The following is a 16001-nucleotide window of genomic DNA, read 5'->3' as shown; positions in this document are numbered from 1 at the left end:
TGCCAATTAAACTTATAATTAGATATATAAAATCCTCTTTTTACGATACATTTAGATACATTTAGATTTATCTAACGATAAATTAGATATATAAAGTATCCGCTTTTAAGAATTCGATTGCGTGACAAAAGGTGAAAAGAATGTAAATTAAAACAACCAAAATATTGATTCACACTTTTGCGTCCAACCCTATCGGAGACTGGATTATATGAGGATACTTCATACGAGTTTTATGCAACAACGCGGGTGTTTGACGTCACGTGGACCCAACCGCTGTGGAACCGGATGCAACAGCTTGCCGCAGACTGACCATCCAAGTGTGCTTCCGGTTGTAATTCGATCCGTGACCCGTGAATTAATATTTCATCACGAATGCATTCCCTCGGCACGCTAGGTTCCCTACGCTCTAACTCATCCTCATTTCAGCGGCGCCTCATCGGCTGTCACGCCCATCGTTTTATACTTCTTCGCTTTATTCGCCTCCTTTTGTTGGATGTTTTCGCGCGTGAGATCGACGTCGTAAGGTTAACGATCCGTGCTCGCGGAAAATACTGCCATTTGGATTGTAGTCGGGGGAGGTGCTTCCGACGGAGAAGAATCGCGGTGAAATTAACGGTTGCTCGCCCGCTTCAGCGTACAATGCAATGCATTAATGGTTCTAGTGCAAAACGCACTTATCACGCTTACTCTCTATAGGTCTCAAGGCGCTTACCGTTTCTCCGGCTGCTGCGTCCATTCTGTTATTCGACAATTGATCCGACAACCTCCGTTGTTTAATCGCGCAGTTCAGTCTTTTGAATACTGCACAATCACGAAACGTTTTCAATATATCATTAAAATTCTAGACAATAGATTGTGTTTAAAAATAAATTAATATAGTATGTATTCGAAAAAAAAACTTGTTGAATAACAAGCGAGCTGGTTATCGTCTGTTCGAATATTCTACAAACGTCCATTGTTAAGCCACGAGTGTTCGACCGAAAGTAATCCGACTGAAAGCGGTCGGTGTACCGCGGTAGCATTTGCCGATCGCCACGTTTACATTTTCTCCCGGAAACACGAGGGCGATTTTAAGTTTGTTCACGTAACCCCGCAAGTCTCGTACGTGCCTGCGTCCATGCCCGTGAAAATGTTCGCTGTTATCTTCAGAAATGTCGCGGAAAATCTCCGATATCGCGAGGGAACGAATCCGCGCGCGTCCCCGGGGGTGCGTCCCCGGAAACGATGATGAGCGAAGTTCAATGACCTATATATCGACTATTACAATACACATCCACCGGCAGAGGCACAATGCAACTGCGATACGAAGACCTTCGTAACTCCATAACGACTCGAAATCAATACGGCGTATATCGATGATGTGTCAATACGCAGACCGTCTTGCCTTACAATTCACTCCTGCGCCGAAGCCAAGTGGTCCAAGCAAGGAGCTGAGGTTGAGTTACAAAGGGTCGTCCTGTTCCGTCGATCTCGAAATTGCTTAGGCGGCAGGATGTGTTCAACGAGAATGGAGATGCATCTAACTGCATTATATTGCGAAATACAGTTAACCGTATTTCAAACGTATCGATAGTACAATCTGAAGAGCATAGAGCGGAGTTTCCTAAATTAATGAAAATTTATTTATAGAACGTTTATTGAACGCAAATTTCCTGTATACATCCCTCAAGATGCACTCGATTATTATATGATTAATTGATGCAACAACTCTAGATCAGTTAGGAAATTATTGAAAGTTCTGAAAAATCCCTTAAACTGTAACTTTTAATAGCTACGCGACGTCTGTAGTAATTCGAATGTGACAAGTTCTAATTGAAAATAATGTTTTCTTTAGCAGAATGAAAACAGAGCCTTACGGCTGAAAGAACCCGCGTCCCTGGCGCTTTCCGCCAGCGGAAATTCCGGCGGTTACATGGATTCAGACGGCACGGCCATTGTAATGTCATCCGAGCTTCTACCAGCACCGACCCCGGATCCGAGAGTGACGTGGAATTACTTTGACGAACAGGGGTGAGTCTGGACGTTGGATCTTCCTTCGCTATTATTAGCTTCGCGATATGCACCTCAAACATCATTTACTCGCGAGCGTATTTTCAGTGTCGGCTCTTAGACATTCCGGAACGCATTTGCGAGTGTAATATTGATTCGGCTGCAGCGAGACTTCCGACTCTGTCTGGAATTGGAATATTGGCATTAATTATTCCGCGCGTTCAACACAAGCATTATCTATTATCTTCGGGACTCTTTTGCAACGATCCATTAACTTTTCACAGACTAGAAACTGCAACATATCGCATATTGTTGGGACATATCCGCGTGTTATTGCTATATTACATTGGAATGTTTCATTATCCACACCATTCATCGACATTGCTATTCGCTATTATAACCGACGTGCCGTTATATTCGTTACGATGGACGTCGCGTTTTACGGCGCGATCATTTCGACACGATAAACACACGTAAACCTGAATGTCAGGTTTGACGGAAGATTTTAGAAAAAATAAGAAGAAATTCAACGGCAATAATTTTCTTTGTGCAACAGGTACGTTTCAAGAGGTGGTCTACGTGCAGGCGAGGACCCATACGCCAGGAATAAATTCAATCAGGAAGCCTCCGACGGTCTTCCGAGCAATCGTGATATACCTGATACTCGTAGCGCTATGTAAGTAGTTTATTACATAACGTTTGTCAATGTATTATTACATTTGTGTTTTACACGTTATCCGAATGTATCTTGCTTCTTTAAATATTAAATCATTACTATTAAACAAGTATTAAGCTATTAAACATATGTTAATATGTTAAATATTGAACATTACATGTACATTAGACACAAATAGACACATGATTGGATGTACATATTATAGATTAGATCCTATATAGGTGTATAGATTACATGTATATATATCATAACTATAATATTGTATACATATATTGCTAACTTATTTTGCATGCATATAGCATACATATGGCTACATATTTTATTATAACGACATATCTGAAAAATTGTTATTTTTTAGTTACTTGCGGAAAGAGAACATAAACATAAAGAAAAAAAAAAGAAACATAAAAAACATACTTTGGTTCTTTTAATTTTTACTAAAATTACTACTATAATTTGTTACTATTTTTTAATCTATAAATTATATACATCTCATATACATATTATTATATACATATTAATCATACATATTAATAAAACGTACTTTATCAATGAATATTTTTTGCCTTTGCGCTAACAAGATTTACTGCTTAATAAAAAATACAAGTGTAAGTTTTGAGAGTTGTTCATATTTACAGTCTACAGAGAAAAGTGATTTATTTAAGATCACTTGAATGGATTTATTATAATTGTAACATACTTTTTATCTTTTTACACCTCCGGTATTTTTTATTTTTAGGTAAGTAAGGCATGTTATAAGTTTGACAAAAATAGCTAGAATAGTTTTACTATTAAACTTATAAGACTATCCATTTTTTTCCGTGTGTTGTTGTAGCAAATGAGCAATATACGAATTATTTATTTTAAAAAGCAAAGCTATATTATGTGTGTAAAAAAAATAAGCTTAACGGAACTAAATAAAATAATAAAAGATGATCGGAGTTTATTCTCGCTTGTCTCTCAATCCATCGCAACATTCATTCGCTTCATTATTCATTGATAAAGTCGTCGGAGACGCATCGAAGACGGTTACTCAGAATTAAAATTGTCTTGTGGAATAAATTCTCGATTTGTGTATTCGTGAGAGGCGGCAGGATAAGTTTCTCATTTTTTAAATAATGGATCGGTACAGTTGGTGAATATGATTTACTGTCAGACAGTCTTCTCACAAGACAAGCATTTCGGGATGAGCGAGAAGACGGCGGAAAGAAATAAAAGAACGCAGAAATTGGCCTGTCGGTCGATCAACCCGTTTATACACTACTATTGGCAGCTACGTGATTCTCTCGGCGGATATTATTCCTCGCAAATGATCGGTAAGATCGCGGGGTACCGCTGGGAATTCATGCAGTATCATGACAAGCTGCCATACATTCAGGCCGCCAAACAGCAGTTATTCCGCCGAAGAAGAGCAGCAAGATCTCGCAAATACTGAGAAGTAATATTCCTCCCAATCTAAGTACAATAAAATAATCGTACGTAGTTATTTGTGAAGACGAACTTTCATTCAATTATCCTAGAAAATTGATGATGAAAGGAAACAAATTATATCATTATATTAGCAATTTCTCGTAGCGGATATCTAAAAATTTCTACTTTATTATAAACAGGCTTTTTTAATTTATTAAAGAAGAAACATATTTTTATACACTTTTTTATTAACATATACATGATCAAAGTATAAGAAATCCATTTCTGCATATGCCACCGTGAATATTTCCAGTAATTTCCTGCGAAGCGAATCAGGCATCAATCTGACGTTCGTTTCACCTCTCAGGTATAATATATACTTTCATTGGAAAAGGTAATAGCACACAAATATTATATATATTGCGAAATATTAAATATTCGGGAATTTGAAATTCTACATTTTAAATCAATCTTTTATATTGCATTATGAATGTAATATGTAAATGCATACATAAACGCGTTATATCAAGACATTTTTTGCACAGGCTCGAATGTAAAATTGTAATTGACAGTTCCTCTGCACGATAAAATCGCAAAATATATACCTGTTGTAATTCTTCTGATCCACCTAGGCGCAATCTATCCTTGTACGCTCCGACATAATACTCGCACACATGCACGAACACACATACACTTCTTTTTATATCATGAAAAATTCAAAAGGCAGCATGAAGTTCCAATACATTCAAACCGTCAAGGAGTTTGAGTTGCTCTCAAGAAAAGCGATAAAGCCGCGATCATAAATTCTTACCGATACACATAGATCGTTGGTACCGTTGTTACATGTCAAACGTTGTTAGCCGCCCGAAACTCATGTATAAAGTTTCGCATGAAACTATGGGTATGTACATTTCCCCTGTTTACGGTCATTGTATAATGTTTGCAATGAATATAAATTATAGTTGTCGTGGTATCTGCTGTTATATCTTGTCGCTGAAAATCATGCGAGGATCGACTGTTTGTCAGAAAGATTAATCGGTTATCTCTGTAATGTATCAGTATAATATATTGGTAATTAGTATCATGATGTTATTTGCAATAAATCGCATTTCCATGTGTACATTAATTTTCTCATTGCCGCGTATGCTTTATTAAAATGTAATTAGTTAAGTGCATATTATGTGGATATTATGGCATATGATTCGCGTATTTTTACATATATAATAAATATAGAGCATCTTTTAAAATATAAAACGAATATCAAGATTTATATACTGAGAAAAAAAAAACTAAATTTTAATAAATATTTATTTGAATAGTGCCAACTAAACATTTACTCATAGTAAATAAATATTTACTCAATAAAAAAATGATTGTTAATTAAATTAATTTTTTCAGTTTATCATTTACAGCTTATCTTTTAATTTTTTTTTGTTAATTGTTTTCAAATAAAAATAATTATTCTGATATTTGCGGTTTCTTAATACATGTTTTTTAGAGAAAAAAAATTTGGCTCTTGTACCAAATAAATATATATCTTTATATTTAATAAATATTTAGCTGGTACTATTTAAACAAATAATTTATGAAAATTTTTAGATGTAGCATTATTGTCTTCTTTCTATAAATAATAATTAGTATAATCAAAATCATTGTGCATTTTCCATGTTTACTATAAAAAGATGAAATATCATATTTTGTATTATATCGACTGTAAAGATGACAGAAAAGCTCTTTTATTGCAAATATTATATCGCTGATATTTTTCGTAAAGTTAGTTCTGTGTGTATTATTCTGAAAAACATGGTGAAAAATGTCTCTGCGAATGGATAGAAAAATATTGTGAATCTGTACATATCACGCTATGAGGTAAATCCTTTCCTGCTTCAGGAAAATCGGCGCGGGAACATACTCTGCAACGCATTCTGTACGAGATGAATTTTTGCGCTTCCTTGCTTGGCAGATAGACATCGCGAAAATACAGAAAGTCAAAGCTGGGGCGAAGTTATGCGTTTTAGATGAAAAAGAGATGGTACTTTTTGCTAAGACGAAGGTCGTGAAAGGGTTTCGACTCGATTCTAACGGTTAACCCGCAAGGAAGAAGCAGTGGGACGACGGAAATTGGGGAAGCAATAGAATTGAGTTTGCAAAGTTTTTTATGGACGGTTCTCGCACTTAATGGTATTGCCTGCTCTCTTGTTACCTTACGTCCAATATACCGCTAATAAAAACATAGGCTGACTCTCATCGCTTTCGTTGAGCATATGGAAGTCCATTCGAAATTTCAGTTTCTATATATGATTGACAATAATACAACGAAGTATTATACATTTGACAATTATCATATAAAGTTAAGATTAATTAATCGAAGGGGACTTTAAACAGTTTTGTTGTGGAAATATCTTTGTTCAAACGAACTTTGAAACGATAGAATTTATAATTAATTATTCGCGTCCGCGATAACAATCGTATATCCGGAATATAATCGCAAATTAGTATAATTATTTCATTGTCACAGTATATTACACAGATCGACGTATCTTGATCAGAGAAACTATACTACTATGATCCAATTCCATAACTAATTAATTCATTATCAATGCAGCTAATATTGAATCTGCCACAATATACTTTACAATAAATAATATCGTATTGTTACTAAATACGCGATTAATATTCTAATTCTCATTATAGGATTATTGAAATATTCTAAATGTTAATCCCAAGTTCATTATTTACAGCTTATCTTTTAATTTTTTTTATAATTGTTTTTAAATAAAAATAATTATTCTTATATTTATGATATTTGCAATTTCTTAATACGTGTTTTTTAGAAAAAAAAAATTATTATCTTATACAGCTTAATAAAGTTTCTGCATACTTTTGCAGCCATTTTGGATTGTGATGTTAGAAATGAGAAAAATGTATAAAGAAAATTTTTGCAAATTATATTAAATATATTTTTTTATAAAAAAAAAACATTTGCAATTGATAGATAAAATATATAAAAAATTCTCCTTGTGAATCGATAAATAACTATATATTTGAAATTGAATTATGCCTAACCAAATAACGAAACAAGTTATATGACAGCTTTCGAATTGAAATAAATATAATTTTATTCTATTTCGAAGTAAAAGGAAAGTTTTCGATATATTTTATAAGACTACTCTATCAAATGCAAATATTGTTTTGTTGAACATTATTTTTATTTTAATATATTTTGCAAGAATTTTCATTATGTATCTATTTCCTCACTTCTCACGGATCATTGATCTCAGAATCTATAGTGAAATCAGGAGCTTTAAATTAAAAACTAGATGTTTTTATTGCATTTTGATATTAAACGCATATTTATTGAAAGACCAAGTGTGTGTATCATCGCATTTAAAATGCATTTGCACTTTTTCTCAGGCAATCTTATCCTGAAGAGGCTTCTTACCTTTATCACTAGATCTAACAATAAGTTTCTACATTTTTCTTTTTCATTATATGCGATTATATCGTGTTTTTATCTGCGAAGCTCCCTAAATGCAAAGTTTCCTCAATGGTTATAATTTACTATCGATGTTAATTTGTTCGTTCCTTCTAACTATGGATGATATTATGCAAGATGTCATTAATTTTGCTTCAAAGCAAAAGGGAATTCGTATCAGTTTACATCCGTTTGATTAATTCTGTATAACGTGCTGTCGGGACGAATTTGGATCCGCATGAGTTATCGGATACGATCCGTGACGTAAACTTCGTTTTCTCTCTGGCACACGCGCACTGGGCAAGTAATCGCCTTGATTCCTGACGGGGCAATGCGGAGATTCTGTTAGTTGCGTTGGTGCATGACCTCATGAATCACGAGAGAATCAACGCGATGTCTGAGATCTATATAAACGGTGACTGATGAGATTATATACGTAATATCCGTTATGGATATTTTGTATTAGCTGAAGTATTGAAAGTAAATACACGTATGCTTGCTCGCATGCAAAGAAAAAGTTTACAAAATTTATTAGCAAAAATTATGTTATCGTTATGTATATAAATAATATTTTTAAAAATAATATAACGAAGGATAAAAATAGGTATTTATCCATTCACATTCGCTCATACTGTCCTTTAGGCAGCAATCAAGAAATCCGATAGCCGATACCAGAAACAGTACGTAAATGTTATACTCGTATGATCTCAGTTGAATGAGATTGTAACGCGAATGTATTGTATTGAATAATCAGAGGGGCCAGCTTTGCCGGACTTTATCGCTCTCTGCACAAAGCCGTTTATTACACACTTAAAATTCTCATCAGAAATGTATGTTTGACCACAGAAAGTCATCGAGAGATTCATTCGTTCATGGCGCTCATTGCTACGTAGTGCATAATATTTGACTCTCCGACCATCGTTCAAACATTGAACTACTGCGCGCGTACGAATTGAACTTACAAAGTCACCATAGTGTTCCGCAAACACGATATTCGTTATCGATTGCTTCCTCTTGTAATTTCCATTATATTTACCGATACTGGAAGATCTACGTTATTTGCATGCCATATACATCATGAAACTCGATATGCCGGTCGATATATATTAAACATATCAATGCGCTGCGAGTGTCGAGATAAGGATCCCAGGAGAGATTTACATGCGATATATGTTTGTAAATCCACCATTGCGATTGAACTTTAAAGGGGTCTACAAAGAAAATCTTGTAGGATTTGCGTAAGATTTACATATTGAAAATTACACAGGAATAAAAAACATTTTGGAGAGAAGAACTCAAATCAGAGTAGGTGTTTTTTTATAGATTTTGGGTCGTTGTATCTAAATTCCTAAACAGCTCCATCACATTTAGTTTTTTAGATAGTCGAGAAAAATGAAAAATCCGTGAAAATTGAAACATTGAGGAAAGAGCAAAAGTAAATATTACATTGAAATTGCGACACTGTGTGATTTAAATATTATATATTTTGATAAGTTAAATATAGTGTAAGAAAAACAAATAAAATTACTTTTTCAATGTTAAGCATTATTCAAAATATTATAAAAAATATCTACTCTGGTTTGTCACCGAAAATTTTTTTTGTGGTCCTATGTTATCATATGCGAGCACAGAGTGGCATTAGCTACGTAAATTACAATTAGCAATTGGTTTATTTAGTTTTACACAAAATTAAAATAATGTATCTTACATATAAACAGTTGCCAGTATTATTTTTCCAAAAATAACACACATATTTTATAAGATTTGAGATTTTTATTTCGACTTTGGGCTGCGTCGTGCGAAGAATTATGGCCACGTCGAAAATACCAACTTCCATAGAACAAAATGTCAGGAGAAAAATTATAGGAGAAAATAAACGTTACAGAGTTGCGGATGTGTTTCGGGGGAGCGATGCAACTATCTATTTGCCTGTATTTTCTGGCTGACGTAACAAGATTTCGCTACTTGCACGCAGTCTGATCATACTCGCAGTTACTACTTCCCGGCTCAATAAACACGTGCGGTCCACTTGACTTGTAGAAAAGAATTGATTTATCGACAGTTTTAGAAATTGCAGAAAATCATTCTGCTGTATGAAACAAAATTTAAAATTTTCCATATATTTACTTTACAAATTCAACAGATTAATTCTTTTATGTATTTATATTTTACTTGAATGAAACTTATTTTACACATAAATGAATTATAATCAATATGCTTCTCGTTGCATATTTTGCCGCAAATAAATTTACTTCAACAATAATTTCCGATTATACATATTAATATTAAGAATTTTATTTAATAATATTATAATTTCTCCGTATATCACAATGATTTCATAAAGCATTTACATAATTAACTCTACAAATTATTTGATTTATGTACGTAACTGTAATTTGTAGACTAATTTGATTAATTAATCATAAATTAATTCTTATTACAAAGTAATCAAAGTAAACTGATGTAAAATAATCAGTCACATATCACATTTTGCTTTTGGAAGATCAAATGCATGCAAAAATTAATGGATATTTTCAATTAGTATTATTCATTTGCGATTAAATGAAAAAAAGCACGCATTATAGATATGTTCAATATAACATTAATTAATTTTAATGAAAATCATATATTACGTAAACTACACATATTGTAACTTATCAATGTGTAGTTTACGTAAATGGAAATTCTTATTATTTGTTATTCAGATTTGATAAAATCTTTTATAAAATGTGCTACGTACATACAATGCAAGATTGATTGTACGCGATGTAGTTCCAGAGAATCTAGCAGTGCGTCTTGTCGTCGTTCCTCCCTATTCTTATGAAGTAATAATTCGGTCAGCCCCAGGATACCTCACTACGCGGTCATGAATTATAACGAGGGCAGCTTTGTACTCTATTATGAGATCTCCTAGGGCCAGATATGCGTTGTCGTTTGATGTATGGCCGGGCAACGGCCAACCTGCTGGTTCTCTAGTCCTCATTTTGCGCACCGGCTGTTTTATGGCTCCTGCATTATCGATCCGTTGCCCATTTCTCTATGCCGTTTCAGGCATAGAAATATTTAATTCCTCCGTTTGCGATGTTCCCGAATGCATTGCAGTGAAACGAGTGCATTATGCAACAACTTCAATGCGCCGCTTCTTTTTCGAGAGACCCATTCTATTGACACGTTAGAGTGGTGAAAAGTGGAAATACCTGTTCGTCGTTCGTTACACGATAAAAAAAAGTTACTTGATAAAGAATAATCTGCTAACTAACGCGTTTTATTTTACGATATTTGCAATTCAGCAAAAAAGATGATGCCTCAAGAGTTCTTCGCAACGAGGACATTACAGGCGAGTTGCGTCATTGCACGTGGATAAAGTCCATACTCGAAGTTATTCAAGTAAATCCAGCGGTGTCTCAGGGAGCTTTACTTGAAAAAGGCGAATGGGATTGAGTCACTGTGCTGCTGATATCGTCGATGGCACGACAAAGGACATCATCTTGCCCAATCCATCCTGAATTGCACAATGGCTGGCCATGCACGAGCGAACTTTGCGATGAATCCGATCTTTCTGGCATATTCGTATCAATGGACTTGTTTTGATGACTCTGCAATTCAGATTACTTTGCTGACCTTTATTTTTTAATTTTATACCAGTGAGAATCCGTTAATATCTATGAAACCTGATCCGCCGGAAATCAATTTCAATCGTTTCTTATAAAGAAAGATACGTATGATATCGTTTGATGTCACTATCGCCTTTTATATATTTTGCTCTCATTTCTTTCAAATTACATAATAATGACAAAGGATTTGACCCCGTCTGTCAATGCCACCAATACAGTCAACTTTAATATCCTCGCGACACTCGTGCATTTTGCTAAAAGTATCCGGACAAATTGCGATTGAAGTGCACAATTTCTCGAAACGAATTTCCCCGAGTCTCGCAGACGCTGTGAGAGCTTCGCGTGGCGGAGAAAGTTGAATCACGTCAGCAAGCTATGAAAATTCTCAGATCCGCGACAAAAGATGCCATCTTGTCCGATGCACTTGGCTGACACAATGAAGTTTCGTCCCTATCTAACCGTACGAAGTGTTACCGCCTGCGTCAGCACTTGCATAACCGCGTCGCTTGGCAAATGTATGACACGGTGCAGAATGGTACGAGATTCCGTTCATCCCGAAACGAGCTCGGGATGTTCGCTTACAAGAGAGTGTGCGAAAACACAACGTGCCCGCAGGAGTATGGTTCGCGAAACGAATCTTCGCGTTCTTCCTCCTTTCTCCGCGATAACGTGACATCGCGAGGAAACCGATTTCTCAGTCGAAAAACACCGCCGCCATTTCGAGCTTGTGGGAAAGTGCTCGTTCTGCGATATCGATGCCGATAGAAACAATTTTGCCGACGATTCCGACTTCTCGAGCGATACTCGAATGCGCCGGGATTCGCGGGCGTCGCGATTGCGGCCGTTTCATAAACTCCAACTTTATTTCCGAGCGCGTTTCTGTTACGCTTAAAGTCGTCGTATCGACCTTTATCATGTACACGAGACCAATAAAAATTTAATGCGTTCTCATCCTCTCTGTCGTTATTATCTACGATCTATCATGAAACATGAAATTTTGATGACAGCGTCTGTATGATACATAACTATACGAGCTTAAAAATATATTATATCTATTAGACACTGAAAAAAAAAACTAAATTTTAATAAATATGTGTTTGAATATTTTTGAATAAATATTTACTAAACATATATTTATTTAATACAAAAACCATTAATTTAATCTTACACTTTTTTTATCGAGTAAATGTTTAATCAGAAATACGAACATGTATAGATTTCATCAAAAACGTTTCTAATAATATTATATCCTTCCGATTTACATGGCCTCGAGTCTTTGTTTTACAATTTTTTCTCTTACGAAAATGTTAATGTAAAACAAAACAATTCCGTCGAAGAAAATCCGCGCGTGTACAGATGTCCAGATGAATACTGGACGTGTGTAAGTTACTACTCCAGGTCAGACCGTTTGCGCGCTTTACGTCCAGAAGTCTATTGTAGCGAATATCGTCTTAAGGCACCATTTTCAGATAAGACGGAGTCCGGGATAAACGGATTTTTCAACTGAAAAATTCTATAACCACTTTGGTGTGCGGTGACGGTATTGGCGTGCCACGGAAGCTCTCCAACGCTGATTCGCCTTCCACAATATAGAGTCCGACGCACGACTTCCGCAACGACTGCTACAACTGTCCGATACAGTGACTGTCACGCTCAGACAGTAAATTCGATGGAGGTTTTTTTTTATCGGACGACGTTGTCCCTTTACTCGAACTTTACCATTTATACTAATTTTATATAGTCGACAAAATATGTCACAACACTGTCTATTTCATTTACTATTCCTTTTACTGCATAATATAAACTCTGCAAAATATTAACTGCATACTTTTTACATAAAATAACTTAAAAATAGAAAATTCTTTAAATAAAATATTTTTTTTAAATAACACACAATCTTGTTTTACGTTGTAATTTTTATTAGAACTTATTCATCGGTTTTTTTTATGAAATAAAGATTTGTAGCACACATTACTAATATTATAAATTATATCAATAAATTTTAAAATAGTATAAAATCCAATACAATTGTTAATAAAATTCTATAAATTTATGAGAGAGTGCCTGATAAATTACCAAAAAACACTTTAACTTAATTTTTCCTTTTTTAATCGCAAATCGGAAATACTGGAAATACCTTTAATAAAAATAATTTAGAGAGCTACCAATTTTCTAAAGATTTGAACAATAGATCTACCAGTGTCCTCGTAAACTTTATTACCGGTAAAGACTACCGGTAAAGACAAAGCTCTCAGTACACTTGAGAATGATCCTCTTCACGTCTCTTCGTCTTTGCGGTTCTTTTTTTTATCGTTGCACCTACTGACGCCCTTTATGTGCACAAAAGAGGAACTACTTTTTTACCTTAAAATATCTTAAAAGCATTTTAAAAATAAGTATTTTCGCAATCAATTTGGCCGCAGCAATAAACAGCCGACTTTCTCGTTCTCGTCGAGTGAGTCTTTCTACAGACTGAAAATCATTTACGTTATACGTTCAGGAAAACGACATTTTGTTGAAGTACCGCCGGTAATATCGTACGGCGATTACGTCGTTGATTTTCATCACGAAAAGTTCCGAGAGAACGCGTTAGTAAAAATTATTTAAAATCCCTCGCGCGGAAATGAGCGCTTCTGCGATTCCATCGCGCGATAGAATATCGAGTGATATCAGAGATCGACGGCAACCATTTCTACTGCGCTGAAAATTTGACGGAAGATATTAAAAATGCTCTCATGGAAACTATCGGGTAACCCGGGTTCATTATTGGATTTCTACACATTTTTTTCCCATCTGTGCGAGAATCACTGTGGAAACGTTTCTAGTGATCGTATCATTCCAATGTTACGTTAATGTTGTTATGATATGGTATTTTTCGCATATTAAAGGCATTTCTAGATTTTCATTCAATTATCGTTTTTTCATACTATGGTTTGCGGAGAAAAAAAAGATTTATCACAATAAAAAAATTTCATTTTGATCATTGTAGCTATATACATATGTAATAACCATATCGATTTATATGAAGATTAATTGGACTGTTTTTTCGTGCCGTACTCTGAAACTGATTTTAAATGAAAGAGAGAGAGAGAAAGAGAGAGAGAGAGAGAGAGAGAGAGAGAGTCAAATTAGAATCAATATAAACTATCAAAATTTTATTTATTAAATAATATAACATAGCAAATATCACATAATTTCATAATGTTGGTCTGACTGTGCATTCATTTGTCCGTTTGCAAAATTTCTTAAAATTATAATTAATAATTTTAATTAATAATTTTTACTTAATTTTTTCAAATAATTTTTGACAATAGATACCCGACCTTTACTAAGCCAAAAAATTAATCAAATCAGACAAAAGAGTCAAAATTAATAAGATTTTTAGTAATATAGAACAAATCAAACAATTTATCTTTTTCAAATTTTTTTGCTGCTCTTCTTTTTTACATCTACTGCAACGATTTATTTATTATTATTAAACCTCTTTTTAGTTTTATTATTAGCTTTTACTTGTACTATAAAACTCTTCATATTTTTATTTAAAATAATTGATATTGCTTAAAGTAACAAAATTAATACGATTAGTTCGTAAAATAATCTTTTCTTTATTAATCTTTTACGCAGAAGTGAATCAGAAGGTAGATGCAATCTAGCTATATTTTTCAATTGAGAAACATTGTTTCCAACAAGCGTATCTTTTAGTTCTTAACATCGTATTCTCCGACATTGCAACAGTTAGTTCTGTCGCCATACGAATTGGTCTCTACGACTGGAAATATCCCAAGGGGTATCTATATCCTTTACTTCCTGGCAATTTCCTGTATAAACGCTGGTAGCTACTTTTACAATAACCATGGTCATACAACGTGGAAGCTTTCTTATAATCACTTGGGACTCGAGTCGGATTCCATTTTGTAACTTTATCGAGTTTACAACGCGTATCCACTGACCTCCCTAAAGAATATCAGCTAGTATGATTCTGCAAATTCTCGTTTCCACGCTCAGCTTTACATAGTTCATGATCTTAATTAAATCACAGAACTAGTATTTAAGTATCAAAGATTTAATTAAAGAAGTTGCCGTAATTACAATTAAGTATTAATAGAGAATAAGAAGAAGAATGGTGTACATTAAACGTAAAAATAACTCTTAATTATTTATTAATTTATATAGAGTGGGCTAGATTAATAAAGAAAATATTTACTTAATTATTTTGACATTATATATCTTTTTTTGTATAAATTGATGATTTTTTGACAAATTAATGCTCTGTATCACAAGAGATGTAAATAATTTCTGTATAGATCTCTACTATGTATATATACATCTTATTTGCAAAGTGAATTCAAGTGCAGTTTCTTTGAAGGGGGAATGTCAGAAAGAATAAAAGATATATTTCTTCTTTTGATATGAGCGTAGGAAGATGTAACCATCTTTTTCAGAGTCCAGAATACCTTCCAAATCTCATTTCATAATGTCTACGATTCTATGTGTAGCGTGATATTTTATATGAATAATGCGCGGCGATATCCTAGCATTCCTCTTTACGTCATATATCTTTGCGTTACACATAATATGGAAATTTCTACCTCCAAGGCATGTACATGTACGTATATATCCAGATACGTGATCTTTACTAAATCTTCTTATTCCGACATTTCATTCAACGACACCTTACGAATAACGTTTATCGTGACATCTGCCTTAGTATTTCAGTATTCAACACTTATCCTATTTATAATATAAAATATACTATATATCAATGAAATTTGTTTTATGATATAATAAACAATATTTTTACGTAGATTGATTTAATTTTTCTTATTGTTGAATCAAT

At 34.0% G+C, this 16001-nt stretch overlaps 1 protein-coding gene across 2 annotated transcripts in view; it reads left to right on the top strand.

Moving 5' to 3' along the window:
- Positions 1–16001, top strand: part of LOC108756946 (polypeptide N-acetylgalactosaminyltransferase 2) — a 205929-nt gene that overhangs the window by 155651 nt on the left and 34277 nt on the right. The window contains exons 2-3 of one of the 2 annotated variants that reach the window (XM_018501158.1): positions 1838–2010; positions 2546–2665. In XM_018501158.1, the coding sequence (XP_018356660.1) occupies positions 1838–2010; positions 2546–2665 (293 nt within the window). Of the gene's footprint in view, positions 1–1834; positions 2011–2545; positions 2666–16001 lie in introns of both variants that reach the window. The other variant, XM_018501157.1, reaches the window with a different exon arrangement.

The sequence above is a fragment of the Trachymyrmex septentrionalis genome, unplaced genomic scaffold (assembly GCF_001594115.1).
Source record: "Trachymyrmex septentrionalis isolate Tsep2-gDNA-1 unplaced genomic scaffold, Tsep1.0 scaffold13, whole genome shotgun sequence".
NCBI classification, from domain to species: domain Eukaryota; kingdom Metazoa; phylum Arthropoda; class Insecta; order Hymenoptera; family Formicidae; genus Trachymyrmex; species Trachymyrmex septentrionalis.
Note: the sequence above shows the minus strand (reverse complement) of the source record. Positions and strands in the feature narration are given on the sequence as shown.